This window comes from Bos indicus x Bos taurus, chromosome 1, assembly GCF_003369695.1.
Source record: "Bos indicus x Bos taurus breed Angus x Brahman F1 hybrid chromosome 1, Bos_hybrid_MaternalHap_v2.0, whole genome shotgun sequence".
NCBI lineage: Eukaryota > Metazoa > Chordata > Mammalia > Artiodactyla > Bovidae > Bos > Bos indicus x Bos taurus.
The window spans coordinates 126,677,140-126,693,212 of NC_040076.1; the positions used below are offsets into that span (position 1 = coordinate 126,677,140).

The following is a 16,073-nucleotide window of genomic DNA, read 5'->3' on the forward strand; positions in this document are numbered from 1 at the left end:
TTCTTCCAATGAACACCCAAGATTGGTCTCCTTTAGGATGGACTGGTTGGATCTCCTTGCAGTCCAAGGGACTCTCAAGAGTCTTCTCCAATACCTCAGTTCAAAAGCATCAATTTTTCGGTGCTCAGCTTTCTTTATAGTCCAACTCTCACATCCATACATGACTACTGGAAAAACCATAGCCTTGACTAGATAGACCATTGTTGGCAAAGTAATGTTTGCTTTTTAATATGCTGTCTAGGTTGGTCATAACTTTCCTTCCAAGGAATAAGTGTCTTTTAATTTCATGGCTGCAGTCACTATCTGCAGTGATTTTGTAGCCCAAAAAAATAAAGTCTGACACTGTTTCCACTGTTTCCCCATCTATTTGCCATGAAGTGATGGGACTGGATGCCATGATCTTAGTTTTCTGAATGTTGAGCTTTAAGCCAACTTTTTCACTCTCTTTCACTTTCATCAAGAGGCTCTTTAGTTCTTCTTCACTTTCTGCCATAAGGGTGGTGTCATCTGTGTATCTGAGGTTACTGATATTTCTCCTGGCAATCTTGATTCCAGCTTGTGCTTCTTCCAGCCCAGTGTTTCTCATGATGTACTCTGCACATAAGTTAAATACGCAGGGTGACAATATACAGCCTTGACATACTCCTTTCCCGATTTGGAACCAATCTGTTGTTCCATATCTAGTTGTAACTGTTGCTTCCTGACCTGCATACAGATTTCTCAAGAGGCAGGTCAGGTGGTCTGGTATTTCCATCTCTTGAAGAATTTTCCACAGTTTATTGTGATCCACACAGTCAAAGGCTTTGGCATAGTCAATAAAGCAGAAATAGATGTTTTTCTAGAACTTTCTTGCTTTTTCAATGATCCAGCAGATGTTGGCAATTTGATCTCTGGTTCCTCTGCCTTTTCTAAATCCAGCTTGAACATCTGGAAGTTTACAGTTCACGTATTGCTGAAGCCTGGCTTGGAGAATTTTGAGCATTACTTTGCTAGCATGCAGATGAGTGCAATTGTGCAGTAGTTTGAGCACTCTTTGGCTTGCCTTTCTTTGGGTTTGGAATGAAAACTGACCTTTTCCAATCCTGTGGCCACTGCTGAGTTTTCCAAATTTGCTGGCATATTGAGTATACTTAGCATTAACATAAATATTTATATTTGAATTAAAAAGGTTTAAAGTCAATAACTTAAACCTCTACCTTAATAAACTAGAAAGAGAGGAGAGCATATTATACCCAAGGTAAGCAGGATAAAAGAAATGATAAAAAAGAATAGATCAAGGAAATTGAATAAAGATTAACATTAGAAAAAGCCAGAAGTTGTTTTTTTGTAAAGATCAATAAAACTGACAAATTTCCAATCAGATTAATTGGAAAGGAGAAAACAAATCAAGAATTTCAAACATGGAAGAAGCGATATCACTACAGATCCCACATGAAAAAGATTATAAGAAAATATATGAATAACTTGATACCAATACATTTGAAAAGTTAAATGACATGAACAAATTTCTTGAAAAGACACAAAGTTTTACTCAAAAAAAAAAAAAGCCAGAACAGCCATCTGTCGATTAAAAAATTGAAGTTGTAGTTTAAATATCTTTCCATAAAGAAAACTCTAAGTCCAGATATCTTCATCATTGAATTTTAGCAAATATTTAGAGATGAAATAATGTGAATTCTACACGACTTATTTCATTAAGTAGAAGAGGAGGAAACACTTCCTAACTCATTCTGTGAGGCCAGAATTACCCTGATCCCCAATACCAGCTGAAGACATTACAAGAGAAGTATAGACTAACATTCTTCATGAACATAGACACAAAAGTTATTTTCTTTTTTTAATTAAAAAAATATTTTCATTGCTGTGCATGGGCTTTTTCCTAGTTGTGGTGAGCAGGGGCTAGTCTCTGCTGCAGCATAAGGGCTTCTCATCATGGTGGCTTCTCTTTTTGTGGAGTACATGCTCTAGAGTGTGGGCGCAGTAGTTATGGCACATGGGCTTAGCTGCCCCATAGTACATGGAGTCTTCCCAGATGAGGGATTGAACCTGTTGTCTCCTGATTCTTAACCACTGGACCACCAGGGAAGTCCAATGCAAAAATGCTTAACAAAATGTTAGCAATATACTAAAAGGATAATACATTAGAATATAGTAAATCTAGTGTTGTACTATGGGTTAACAAAATTAAGTTTACTAATATATTTACTATAAAAAATACCAGCAAAGTTATCCAAGTTGTAAATCTCATCCTTCCTGAATAAGGAAATACATTAGAGAAGGAATTTATTACTTTATAAATAGGGACTTCCCTGGTGATTCAGTGGTTAAGAATTAGCCTTCCAACACAGCGGATGTGGGTTGGATCCTTCGTCTGGGAACTAATATCCCATGGGGCAACTAAACCCCTGCACCACAACCACTGAGGCTGAGCTCCAGAGCCTGCAGATCACAACTATTGAAGCCTGTGCACAGCAACGAAGAACGACTGCAGACAAAAATAAATAAATATACAAATAATTATTTTTTAAAAATAGTCTTCAATCAAGCCCTCAAGCCCCAAATCTTGGCTATGCTCTATTGCCCTTGATTGCCCCAAGATGCTATAACTACTGATGTCCTAAGATGGACAATTGTCCTAAGAGCCAATCCAGAAAGCTTTCTCACAGGGCTACCCCTGCTCACTTATGGCTTGGCCTACTGGGCATGCATTTTCAGGAGAGTGGACAGGGAGACAATCAAGGGTGGGAAGATAAAAGCGGCAAGGAAATATTCTGTTTTCTAGAAGCTTCCAAGAATAGCTCTTTCTCCTTTTAAGGAGATTGGGACAATTTTGTAATCAAACACAAAGGAGTGTTCACTCTTGAGTAGGCTGCCTTTCTTCCTCACGTCACATTGCTTAGATTTACATTATATCCTGACCATAGGGAAGAAAAATCTGGAAGTCATACCTCTTGCCTTGCCTTAGTTGTCAATTTTTTTAAATGGGGCTTCTAATGAGGTCTTCAAGACCCATTTGTGGGCTAACATACAACTATCTGCCATGCCATTTTCATGATTTCAGGCCTTCCCACAGATCAGGTACCAATGACAGGATGGATCACTGCTTTCCTCTCAGCTGAAAATCTCACTTGGCACGACTCACAAGCTGCAATTAAATGATTGTCCCCATGATTTAACCCAAGCACCTCATTTTGGAAGGTGAACAAATAAACCATTTTAGTTTTCTACTCACCATGTTAATATTTGAGTTAATTCCAACAAGTCATTTTCTCCTTCTTTTCCCTTTCCATCTATACCATTATCTGCTAAATACAACTTCACCAACCAAGGACCAGTTTCAATCAAATCTTTAATTTTTTTCTTGATTCCTGTAGAAAGACCAGAGTATTTGATTATTTTTAGACAATAGTTCTCCCATTTCACCACCTTAATTGATTTTAATTTTTAAGATTATACTGATCTAACTTGTGTCGGAGAAGGCAATGGCACCTCACTTTAGTACTCTTGCCTGGAAAATCCCATGAACAGAGGAGCCTGGTAGGCTGCAGTCCATGAGGTCGCTAAGAGTCAGACACAACTGAGCGACTTCACTTTCACTTTTCACTTTCCTGCATTGGAGAAGGAAATGGCAACCCACTCCAGTGTTCTTGCCTGGAGAATCCCAGGGACGGGGGAGCCTGGTGGGCTGCCATCTATGGGGTCGCACCAAGTCGGACAGGACTGATGCGACTTAGCAGCAGCAGCAGTGGATCAGACAGGCAGCAGACCACCAAACAGTGACCATGACTGTTTTTGGGGTGCAAGTTTGATTTTGGCAAGTGCTTTGGAGCTTCTTCTTGGTCCAGCCACTGAGGTAGTCATTGCTGATTGTTGTATACAATCCACTTTTTGTCACACATCACAATCCCATTGAGAAATGGTTCATTATTGTGTAGAATAAGTGATGACTCTTCAAAACGATGACTTTTTGATTTGTGGTCAGTTCATGAGGCATCAACTTAATAAGCTTTTTCACTTTTCAAATTTGCTTCAAATGCTGAATGACTGTAGAATGGGTGACGCTGAGTTCTTTGACAATTTCTCATGTAGTTGTAAGAGGATCAGCTTCGATGGTCCTCTCAGTTGGTCGCTGTCAATTTCCAACGGCCAGCCACTATGTTCCTCATCTTTAAGGCTCTCGTCACCTTTGCAGAAGTTCTTGAATACTGTATGTTAGCAGTTCCTGAGCCAAATGCATTGTTGATGTTGTGACTTGTCTCTGCTACTTTATGACTCATTTTGAACTCGAATAAGAAAATTGTTCAGATTTGCTTTTTGTCTAACATAATTTCCATAGTCTAAAATAAATATAAAATGAACAGCTAGTAATAAGTCATTGGCAAATAAACAAAAAGAAAGAAATACACATTAAAATGATGTATAACACTTATTTAACTGTGAAGAAAGCTGAGCGCTGAAGAATTGATGCTTTTGAACTGTGGTGTTGGAGAAGACTCTTGAGAGTCCCTAGGACTGCAAGGAGATCCAACCAGTCCATTCTAAAGGAGATCAATCCTGGGTGTTCTTTGGAAGGAATGATGCTAAAGCTGAAACTCCAGTACTTTGGCCACCTCATGCAAAGAGTTGACTCATTGGAAAAGACTCTGATGCTGGGAGGGATTGGGGGCAGGAGGAGAAGGGGACGACAGAGGATGAGATGGCTGGATGGCATCACCGACTTGATGGACGTGAGTCTGAGTGAACTCCAGGAGTTAGTGATGGACAGGGAGGCCTGGCATGCTGCAATTCATGGGGTCACAAAGAGTCGGACATGACTGAGTGACTGAACTGAACTGAACTGAACATAACCACATTTATTTAAGAATGTATTCCAATATGAAATGGCAAATTTCAATAATGCAAAACTGCAATTACTTTTGCACCAACTTAATACAAGGATTCAGCCCTCTAAAAGAGCTTGCAAAATTATCATGTTTTTTGAGTTCTAGAAGGACAAATTTGAAGAAAGAACCATCCTGCCTGAGTTCAGTGGTCCTGGAGCCTGGTTCACCCTCGTTCTATACAGCTTTCACAAAATTCACATTTTGGGGGGGTATTTAATTTTTATTGGAGTGCAGTTGATTCACAGTATCATATTCACATTTGATTTATAAGTTTAGGAGTTTGGCAAAGGAAAAAAAAAAAACAGGAAGGAGATAGAGAAAGAGAAAAGAGTTATGGATATAATGCTGGTTTATCCACTCATAAGTGTGAGATGAGAGAGCTAAATCTCCAGTTAGGAAGCTGATCGCTTCCCCTGGGGCCTCCAAGAGTTTGTAGGTAAATGCTTTGTGTGCACTGACCCTGGGAATCACAGCCAACTACTTCACGAGAGGCTTGACTGAACACCAGTGACCTGTTCCAAAGTCAGGAAGAAAATGCATGGAACTTAGAGATAACATATATCTATACACCGTCTTGTGTTGGCGATTCAAAGGATTATAAAGGCTCATTTAGGGACTTTCCTGGTGGTCTGGTGGTTAAGACTCTGCACTTCCAATGCAGGGGGTGTGGGTTGGATCCTGGTGGGGAAACTAAGATTCCCACATGCCGCCTGACCAAAAGAAAAAGAAGGAATGAAGAAATGAAAAGGGAGATTTTAAAGGCTTATTTAAGGAATTTCCTGGCACTCTAGTGGTTAGGACTCAGTGTTTTTATTGCCATGGCCTGGGGTTCAATTCCTAGTCAGGAACTAAGATCCCACAAGCTGTGCATCCAGAAAAAAAAAAAAAAAGCTCATACTAATTTTGCCTGAGGTACTGACTTGAGAATCTAACCCCAGGGCTGGATGGGACTCTTCTGTTCTTGAATTCATTCAGCATTCAACAAATATTTTTGAGCTCTTATTATGGGCCAGCCACAGTTCTAGCTGCTGGGAATTTAACAGGGAGCAAAAGAGACAGAACTTCCTGCCCTCATGAAGCTGAGGGAGTACATTACCTAGTGTGTGGGATGAGCGAAGAAGAGACGAGAGTGGATGATAACTCAGGGTATGTTTTCAAGTCATGAAAGATAACTGACTTTTTAGGGAAACATGACAAATCTGGACATTGGATCATTCTAGCTTGCCAATTTAAAAATAAAAGCATGCTTTTAGAAAAGATCCAATTGGTTTATTTGGATATAAATGTAATCTGCTGAGTTACTAAAGGAAATAGGATTTATTTTCCTTCAAGACATAGTTGGAGGGATGACAACTAGCCTATCCTTTAGTTTTACTGAAGATAAGCCTAACTGGTCCACCCCTCATTTGTCCTTACATTCAGGGTATGAGAATGATAGCTAATGACAGCCGTTATGAATTATATAACAGTACCAATGTCCTAGCACAGCATCTGGCACACCATAGGTATTTAATAACTGTTTCTTGAATAAATGAGTGAATCAATGAATAAGTGTAATCATGTTGTAGAAAATTTTATCTCACCATTCATTGTATTTCCAAGCCTGGTATAGTTAATAATGCCTTGAGACACACAACTCATGAACATGAAGAAAGTATGATTTTTCTGTTTTTGACATCTCTTCACAAATACAAATGCCTTTGAGAAGTTGACTACCCAGAATGATTAACAATGTGGATACTGATTGCAGGTGGCACTCATTTCTGTTTGCCCCCTCCTAGCATGCCAGAAAGCAGCAGTGAGGAAGCATGAGGCCAAGGAGGCCAAGGCCAAAGGCCAAATTCCTGTGCAGCTGCTCAGCTTTGCAAGGAAAGAAACAAAATGGTCTCAGTCAGTCATCATCCTGCACTGAGCCAGCGTGGCATTAACGTGTGCAACTGGAGAGGAAGGAGGCTCCCCAGCTTGTTATTGTCCTGGTCCAGCTTGCATTCCCATGGATAAAACAATCCAAATCTCACTCCAACTGGTAAGAGAGGTAATAATGTCATCTGGGCCCATGAAAAATAACCAGTTTAGAAAGTGCTAGTCCAAGGCACTCTCCAGAATTTAGACCTCTAGGGAGTCCCACATGCCCTGTTAGAGGGTAGGAAGGCTAATGCTGCCTTAGGTCAGGGGACTTCCTGCTCCAAGACCCTAACTAAATTTCAAGCAGAATCAAATTCTCTTCTTTGAATGGGAAACAAATTTCTTGGAGTAAGAGTGAGTCCATGCTCAGCTCCTGGTAATACTTGATCCACCCCAGCTGTATTCACTCCAGCCTAGTTTTACCTAATCTTACACTTCTTTAAACAAAAACAAGCTCACCAACAATGAGCACTTTAATTGACCCTCCTCTGTCTCAGAGACCTTAGTAGTGGAATAGCAATGCCTGCTGTGCCTGCGACAGAATGGTGTACTGAAATGAGAAGAATCTCCAGGTTTGAAACCTCTCTGAAAAATGCTGCGTGACTCCCCAGAAAGTCACTTAACTTCTCTGAACCTAAATGTCCCCAATGCTGACATATAGATCATAATACTCATATCCTGGGCTTCCCAGTTGGCACTAGTGGTAAAGAACCTGCCTGCCAATGCAGGAGACATAGAGACGTAGGTTCGATCCCTGGGTCAGGAAGATCCCTTAGAGGAGGGCATGACAACCCACTCCGGTATTCTTCCTGGAGAATCCCATGGACAGAGGAGCCTGGCGGGCTACAGTCCATAGGGTTGCAAAGAGACACAGCCGAAGTGACTTGGAACACACACATGCACTCATATCCTAAATGCACTGTGAAGACTGACTGGGAAGCACGGTGGAATAAAGATTGCAGAGTCATGTAGTGCACAGCAAATATTACTGCCTAACTTTCCAGCTTCATTTCTGGATTGTGTGTCATTGAAATCCTGGGATGGGTCCAACCTGATGGAGAACCTCCAGGTATAAAATGTCCCCACTTCTGCCAGTGCCTCCCTGAGGATCAGATACATGTTTCTGACAACTGCATGCCTCACCAGGGAGCCATACCACAGATCCAATGTAGACTTGCCCTACCTTGAGCTTCCTCCCATTTTCTCTTCAATTAATCTCTGAGATTCCCCAGCTATTCCTGATTTCAGAACCTTTCTTACCACCCTCACTAGGTCCTGTCAATTCTCCTTCCTAAATATATCTAGACTCTATATTTCCATCACTGCAGTCTCAGTTCTGCCCTCTATCTTCTTTTGCCTGATCTGTAAAAACCTCTAAACTAGTCTCCCATTGTCCTGATGTCCATCTCTAAAACAAGTGCTGCAAAGCTGCTGGAGGTTCTTTTTAAAAATCCAGCTCTTATTATGTCACTGTCTTGTTCCAAATGCATCATGGCTCCCCCTCTGCACACAGAAGAAAGTCCTGTTCCTTAACAACATTTGTGGCTTTTGGCCATATGTGTCCACTGGCCTCCAGCCCTCTCCCCATAATCACTCTGCAGTGAATGTCACACTTTCCAGATGCTGAACACTCCAGGCACCTTCACCCCGAGCCTTTTCTCACCTGGTTCCCTTTGCCTTGGAGAAGGAAATAGCAACCCACTCAAGTACTCTTGCCTGGAAAATCTCATGGATGGAGAAGCCTGGTAGGTTACAGTCCATGGGGTCGCAAAGAGTCGGACACGACTGAGCGACTCCACTTCACTTCACTTCCCTTCCCTTTGCCTAGAATGCTCTCTCTTTCACAGCTGATGAACCTCTTCTCATTCCTTCCAGCTGCTGTGCTGTGCTGTGCTAAATCGCTTCAGCTGTGTCCGACTCTTTGTGACCCTGTGGACTGTAGCCTGCCAGGCTCCTCTGTCTGTGGAATTATCCAGGCAAGAATACTAGAGTGGGCTTCCATGCCCTCCTCCAGGGCATCTTCCCCACCCAGGGATCAAACCTGTGTCTCTTTCTCCTCCTGCATTGGCAGGCAGGTTCTTTACCACTAGCCCCACCTGGGAAGCCCCATTCCTTCCAGAGAGAGCTGTTTCCCATATGAGCCCACATCCAAAGATCAAGTGTAAATTTTTATGGAGCCAGAAATTCCCATCTAGCCTCTTCTGAGACCAACAGATGGGTATCACTCATTCCGGTGGGCATCAGAATGCGAACCATTACTCAGTGTTCATCTGTGGATGCCAGGTCCCGGTAGGACCTTCTTCTTGAAGTTGGCTTTTGTCTTTTTAAACTTATTAAAACAGCTTATTTCCATCAGCAAGGAGCATGTGCGATTTTCTGTGTGATTACCAGAGGTTTATCAGCCAGAATATAAATCCTATTGATTGCAGGACTTAAGGAAGCAAAGTGTAATTAGTGTTGGGTGATTCACACCTTGGACCTTGGAACCTGTCCACAAAGATTCCATTGTCTAGCTATCACTCAGGATAAAATCTTGAGTAAAACAATTTCTGGATTATAACCAGTAATTTCCTGACTTGGAACTAATAAAGCTGTTTTGAAGATTACATCTTGACTTTTGAACTTGACCCTTGCATTCCTTAAAGCCACTAGCATTCCTATGGTCTGTGGCAATGATATAAACACGAATAGTTTATTTGGGGAAGTGAATTTGCCACCTGAGTGACTTTAGTACTGTAGCAACGGTCTGTCTGGAATAGAAAATGGCAACCTACTCCAGTATTCTTGCCTGGAAAATTTCATGGATAGAGGAGCCTGGTAGGCTTCAGTCCACAGGGGTGCAAAGAATCGGATACAATTGAAAGCACATGCAAGCTTGGGGACTGAGCATGTGTCAGATTTTGCTCTCTGAACACATCTAAGCCATATGTTTGGGGCTCCCAGTTCTAAATCCTTGAGAGTTAGGACAATCCTGGAAACTATGGTGTGGGGCTTGGGCTGGGAAATGGAGCAGACCCAGGGGACAGAGCACTCCTAAGTCCTTGCTGGGTCTTCTGAACTTGGAGGGCCTTGAGGTGACATGACAAGTCAAGCTGAATGGGGCACAGGGAGCTGTCTTATCTGCAGATGACTATTTCTGAGGACCTCTCAGTGATTTTCAGTGTTCATCCATCCTCTGGCTCCTTATGGACCTGACAAGCGTGTGACTAAGGTAGGCCAAGCCAGACCTCACCCACGTGAGTGCTGATGTTGTCAAGTTCCTGTAATTCATTTGGAAGGAATAGAAAGGGTGTCAGGCTTCTGAATAGGGGTATAGTAGAGTTCAACTTTCCAAGCAGCAGACCAAAAGCCTCTTGTCCACAAAGGGGCGAGCATAAAAATAGTTTGGCTGTTTCCAATTGGGACCAAATGGAAACCATCTGGACTCCTCACCCAGGAGGTTGATGTAAATCAGCTCTATCTGAATCTTATTTTGAAACATGTAGAACTCTTCTACCAAAGACCAACCTCATCCTCAGACAAATAAACACCTTATGACTGTGAAAGTAACTATCCAGTATAGGAAGCTGTTTTTTAATTTGCTTTGTGAAGTCTGGATAGCATGAAAATGCTCTACTTTGACAAGAGGCTACAAAGTAAATAAATATTAGATACAAAGTGGTTTCTATTGATTCCAGGCACAGAATTCCTTGGGAGACAAAAGACTTTAATGCTCCCATTGTCTATTGGATTAAGTCCAAACTTTTGGCCTGGCATGCAATCCTCCTTAATGTGACGCACCCCTCTTGCCATGTCTACCCTCCCATGTACTCTTGTTCCAGCTAAGATTATAGGCTTGTGGCTTGCATTGCCTTTTTTTTTTTTTTTTAATGTATTTATTTATGTCTGTGCTGAGTCTTCATCCCTGCTGTATGGACTTTTCTCTAGTTGTGGTGAGCGGGGGCTACTCCCTAGTTTCAGCGCGTGGGCTTCTCATTGCCGGAGCTTCTCTTGTCGCTGAGCACGGGCCATAGAACGCGAGGGCTTCAGTTGTGGTTCCCGGGCTCCAAAGCACAGGCTCAGTAGCTGTGGTGCACAGGTTTAGTTCTTTCTCCGAATATGGGATCTTCCTGCATCAGGGATTGAACCCATGTCTCCTGTATCGGCAGGTGGATTCTTTACCCCTGTGAGCTGCCAGGGAAGTCCTGCATTGTTTTTTAATTAAAAATTTTTTTTAAATAGTGCTAGTGGATTTTGGAAAATCTACTAAAGGGGGAAAGAGGAAGGAGGAAGAGGAGGAGGAAGAGCACCATACTAGGTTATCGTTTGTTTTAGACAGTTGCCATTTGGGAATATTTTCAACCAAAAATGCTCTCAGAGGAGTTGGCTGGGGTTCCTCTGGGGATGAGGAGGATCAGTGTGTCCAAGCCAGGTTGCCGTACAGAGGACAGTCCTTACACTGGGCTGGATGACATCTGAGGGGATAGGACTGTTGAGTCACTATTCAGCAGAAAGACTATTCACATCAGACAACAGCCAGGGCCTGATAAATGTTCTCACTTTACCTTTTCATCTGGCTTTTTTAGATCACTAAATTATATTTTTTTCAAATTCAGTGAGATTTCACAGAAAAGAAACAAGAATAATTCAAGGACAGAAAAAAGACCACGTAAGAACAGATTAAAATTGGGGACGAGAAAGCCAAAGGGTGAAAAGCTTCATTATAAGGGCCTACTACCACAAATTACAAAACAAAAAAAAAGTGGACTAAAACAGAATAACAGAAAGTTAGGCTAGCCTCCACGAGGAATTTCCCAAAGACTGCTCATGACACATCCAGTGATCAATCATCTTGTGCTGTCTCTTCGTAACTTCAAAATGTTAAAGCTAGAGTGGAATTTAGGAAGCTGTGAGCACAAGTCCTTGACTTGCAAAACAGGAGGCTGAGACCATCAGGGCGAGTACTGGGAATGGAATCCTGGTTCCCTACCATTTAGTGCAAACCTTTAATACTTGGACAGCTTCTCTCTTAGTTTAATCTTGCTCAGAGGTTATGGAGCTGGTGACTTCTTAAAATTCCCTCTAAATTACCCTGTTTCTACCTTTTTTAAACTGGAGCATAATTGCTTTACAATGTTGTGATGGTCTCTGATGTGCAGCAATTCGAATCAGTCATGATTTTACATACGTTCCCTCTCTCTTGAGTCTCCCTCCTCCCCTCATCCCATCCCTCTAGGTCGTCACAGAGTGCCAGGCTGGGCTCCCTGTGTTAATCAGCAGCTTCCTGCTAGTTGTCTAGCCTTCACATGGCAGTGTATATATGTCGATGCTACTCTCAATTTGCCCTATCCACGCCTTCCCCTGCCATGTCCAGCAGACTGTTTTTCTAGATTCCACATACATGTGTGTGTGCGTGTGTGTTAATATACAATATTTGCTTTTCTCTTTCTGACTTACTTCACTCTGGATAAAAGGCTCTAGGTTCATCCACCTCACTACAACTGACTCAAATTTGTTCCTTTTTATGGCCGAGTAATATTCCATTGTATATATGTATGACAGCCTCTTTATCCATTCATCTGTCGATGGACATCTAGGTTGCTTCTGTGTCCTGGCTATTGCAAATAGCATTGCAATAAACATTGGGGTGCATGTGTCTTTTTGGATTGTGGTTTTCTCAAGGTATATGCTCCATTTCTACCTCTAAGGAATGACCAGAGGAAAAGAGTTTCCAAGCTGAATTTATCAGGCCTTCTGTTTATTGCAGAGTGTTCCTGTAATTTTTTTTTTTTTTTGGACTTGTTGAATGTGGCAGAGTCATATTCCTCTGGTGGTTATAGTTCCCGTGGGTATGGCTAAGCTGGTCAGTACTAGGTTTATATGAAGCCATCAGACACTGAGTCTTTTTCTGCACTTGAGTTTTTCTCTCTGTTTCGGGTAATTACTTTAGTAATTACACACAGGCTATGAAAGGAGGAAGTGATTTACAAGATGAATGAAGTAAGAGGAACAGTTTAAATAACCAAAAATACCTTTTTTTCTCTTCTTCCCTGAGGTATGTTTCACTGTTACAGCCCTGGATGACTCTGCAATCTGGTTCAGAGGTGAACTTCCTCTCTGTCTGGCTGTATGAAAAAAATTAAAAGGTTAAAAAAAATAATAATTCAAAGTTGCATGCATGGATTTTTGACACTCTCTAATATCATTTATTGCCTTCATTTTATGTATACTTTGGGCAGAGGTATTTCTCATAAAAAAGAATTATCTGACCCACTGACTTCACTTCTGTCTTGTCTTTTTCATGTTTCTCCCCTCAAAGGCTTGAAGAAAGCATGCAGCCAGGCAGCACCTGAAGAACCAACCTGAGGTCCGTGTGTAAACCCTTCTTTCAGTTCCACAGTTGCCCTCTATACCAGTGGCTCCATTCTCAGGAATTAGTAAGAATGTAGCAGAGAAGAAAACATTTTTGGCACATTTAAATATATATATTGGAGACAACCCTAGTGGCCCAGTAGTTAAGAATCCACTTTCCAAAGCCAGGGACACAGGTTCGATTCCTGGTCCAGAAAGATTCCACATGCCTTGGAGAAACTAAGCCCATGCACTGCAACTACTGAGCCTGAGCACCCTAGAGCTCCACAACTTCTCAAGAGAAGCCACCATTGCAACTAGAGAGTAACCACTGCTTGCTGCAACTAGAGAAAGCCTACATGCAGCAGCAGAGACCTGGCGCAGTCAAAAATAAAAATAAATAAATAGGTAAAATTATAAAATAAATAAGTATACATTCTGATATATTATCACACTAGGGTCGCTCTGGACCCTCTTTCCCTCTCTCTCACACCCCACATCCCATCGACCAGGAAGCAGTGTAGATGTAGAGTGTCCTCTGCTGCCGTCTCGTCTCACCTGGGTGGAACCCTCTCACCTCTCACCACCACTGCTCATCCGAGTGACAACAGCCTCCCAGAAGGTCTCTGTGCCCCCCACCCACACTGAGTCTGTTTGCCACACAGACTGAGTGGTCCTTCTCAAACCTAAGTCCCGACTCAGTCCTGATTCCTCTGTGCTTTCCTAACTAACAAGGAAGGCACGTGACTCCTGGCCCCGGGACTGCCCAGGCACCCGCTGCTCCTTGTGTGCAGGCCTTGGGGTGTTCCTGGAACACTCCTCATTTATCTGCAGGCTTGATCCCTCCCCTCCTGTGTCTGTGCACAAATGCCACCTCTTCAAGGAAGCCTATACTCAACCATCTATTTAAAGTCACTCTAGGGACTTCCCTGGTGGTCCAGGGGTTAAGAATCTGCCTTGCAACGCAGGTGATGCCGGTTCGATTCCTGGTGAGGAAACTAAGATCCCACATGCCAGGGGTTAACTAAGCTCCTGTGTTACAACTACTGAGCCCATGCACTCTGAAGCCTATGTGCAACAATGAAAGATCACACAACAAAGATCCTGAGTTCTGCAACCAAGACCCAACATAGCCAAATAAATAAATGCTAAGATAAAAATAAAGTCACTAAATTCACATGCCTTTTGGCCCTATAATTCTACTTCTAAGAATTTTCCGTATTGCTATATTTGCACCTGACCATGTGTGTGTGTGTGTGTGTGTGTGTGTGTATTAGCAAACTATAAAGCTATTTGTATTTGAGGATAAAAATAAAATAAAATCACACCCCAACCATTTTTTCCTTCCCCAGGTTCCCAAACTTACATACCTTGATTGTTTTTTCCTTTTTTCCACAGCAGTTATCATCTTATAGTAAACTATAGCTGGTATATATTTGTTATGCTTTTTAAAAGTTGTCTGACTCCCCCCACCACTCACACACACACACGTACACAAGCACACTGTGTTCCCAGCCCTCTCCTCGGGGCAGGGATCTTTGTTTTATGCTCTAACATGTGTGTAAGAAAAGACACAGGTAAACACACACACACATACATATGATAAAGGAAGGAAGGAGCGTTATTCCCAAAATTGCATTTTATACATTATAACAAGTAATTAAGAAAGCAAACTTGTCATTGGATAGTGAGGCATTCATGCCTCCTTGGTGGTCGGCAGCAGAAAGCTTCTGTGCCCACCTCTGGCAAGAAGCTACCAGGAGCCTCAAGTAGCTCACAGAGCAGGAAAGGAAATCAAACATTTGGGCCTTATGAAGCATTGGCCTCAAGACATTTTTGCCTTCAATAACATCCTAGAAGGAAATGGAAAAGTTATAAACAATCTTGTAACTTTTTAGTTTGGTATCTACACTTGTTCATCATAAGTTTTAAAATTTCAAAGGATGACATTTCTAACATATAGAAAATATTGACATTTAAAAATAAAATCTAGGGTGAGGAGAGGGATAAATTAGGAGTTTGGGATTAACATATACACACTGCTGCTGCTGCTGCTGCTAAGTTGCTTCCGTCGTGTCCGACTCTGTGCGACCCCATAGACGGCAGCCCACCAGGCTCCCCCATCCCTGGGATTCTCCAGGCAAGAACACTGGAGTGGGGTGCCATTTCCTTCTCCAATGCATGAAAGGGAAAAGTGAAAGTGAAGTCGCTCAGTCGTGTCCAACTCTTAGCGATCCAATGGACTGCAGCCTACTAGGCTCCCCCATCCATGGGATTTTACAGGCAAGAGTACTGGAGTGGGTGCCATTGCCTTCCTTGATATACACACTGCTATATATAAAATAGATAACCAACAAGGACCTCTTGTATAGTATAGGAAACTATAATAAATATTTTGTAATGACCTATAAGGGAAAAAAATCTGAAAAAAGTTATATATGTATATGTAACTGAATCACTTTACATGATTCCCTTTTTTCCTGTGTTTTTACTAGTATTTTCATTTTAATAACTCTATAGAATTTTATATTTGAAAGTCATTTATGGGTCATCCTATAATACTTCTCTGTAAAAAAAAATGCTTCACTTACAAGTATTTAAATTTTAAAAATTTGTTGCGATCATAAGCCTCAAAAGTATTAAACAGTCTTCTGTAGTTATTACTCAATGATTAGACATATGCAATTGATAAATACAATATAGTTTATATATTTTGATAAATCCTAATTAAATAGAAAAATAAAATTTTATTGACCACCTCTCCCAAAGAGATGGATGGTGCTGTTTTATTTATTTTTATAATTAATTCATGTATTTATTAAAGAATATCACTGCTAAAATGAAGCAGACTTCAGCATCAGTGCTTTTTCTCTTTTTTATTGCTATAGTCGTAACTGCTGAGAAATCTTATTCATATGGATGGGAATGGGATAATAGCTTCAGCAGGTTTACTCT

At 41.6% G+C, this 16,073-nt stretch overlaps 1 protein-coding gene across 1 annotated transcript in view; it reads right to left on the bottom strand.

Moving 5' to 3' along the window:
* The window catches only part of LOC113894310, a 60,693-nt gene that overhangs the window by 23,126 nt on the left and 21,494 nt on the right, over positions 1-16,073 (bottom strand). Inside the window, exons 7-8 of the mRNA XM_027544556.1 lie at positions 12,800-12,892; positions 3,233-3,368 (exon numbers count right to left, since the gene is read on the bottom strand). Coding sequence (XP_027400357.1) covers positions 3,233-3,368; positions 12,800-12,892 — 229 coding nt within the window. The remainder of the gene's footprint in view (positions 1-3,232; positions 3,369-12,799; positions 12,893-16,073) is intronic.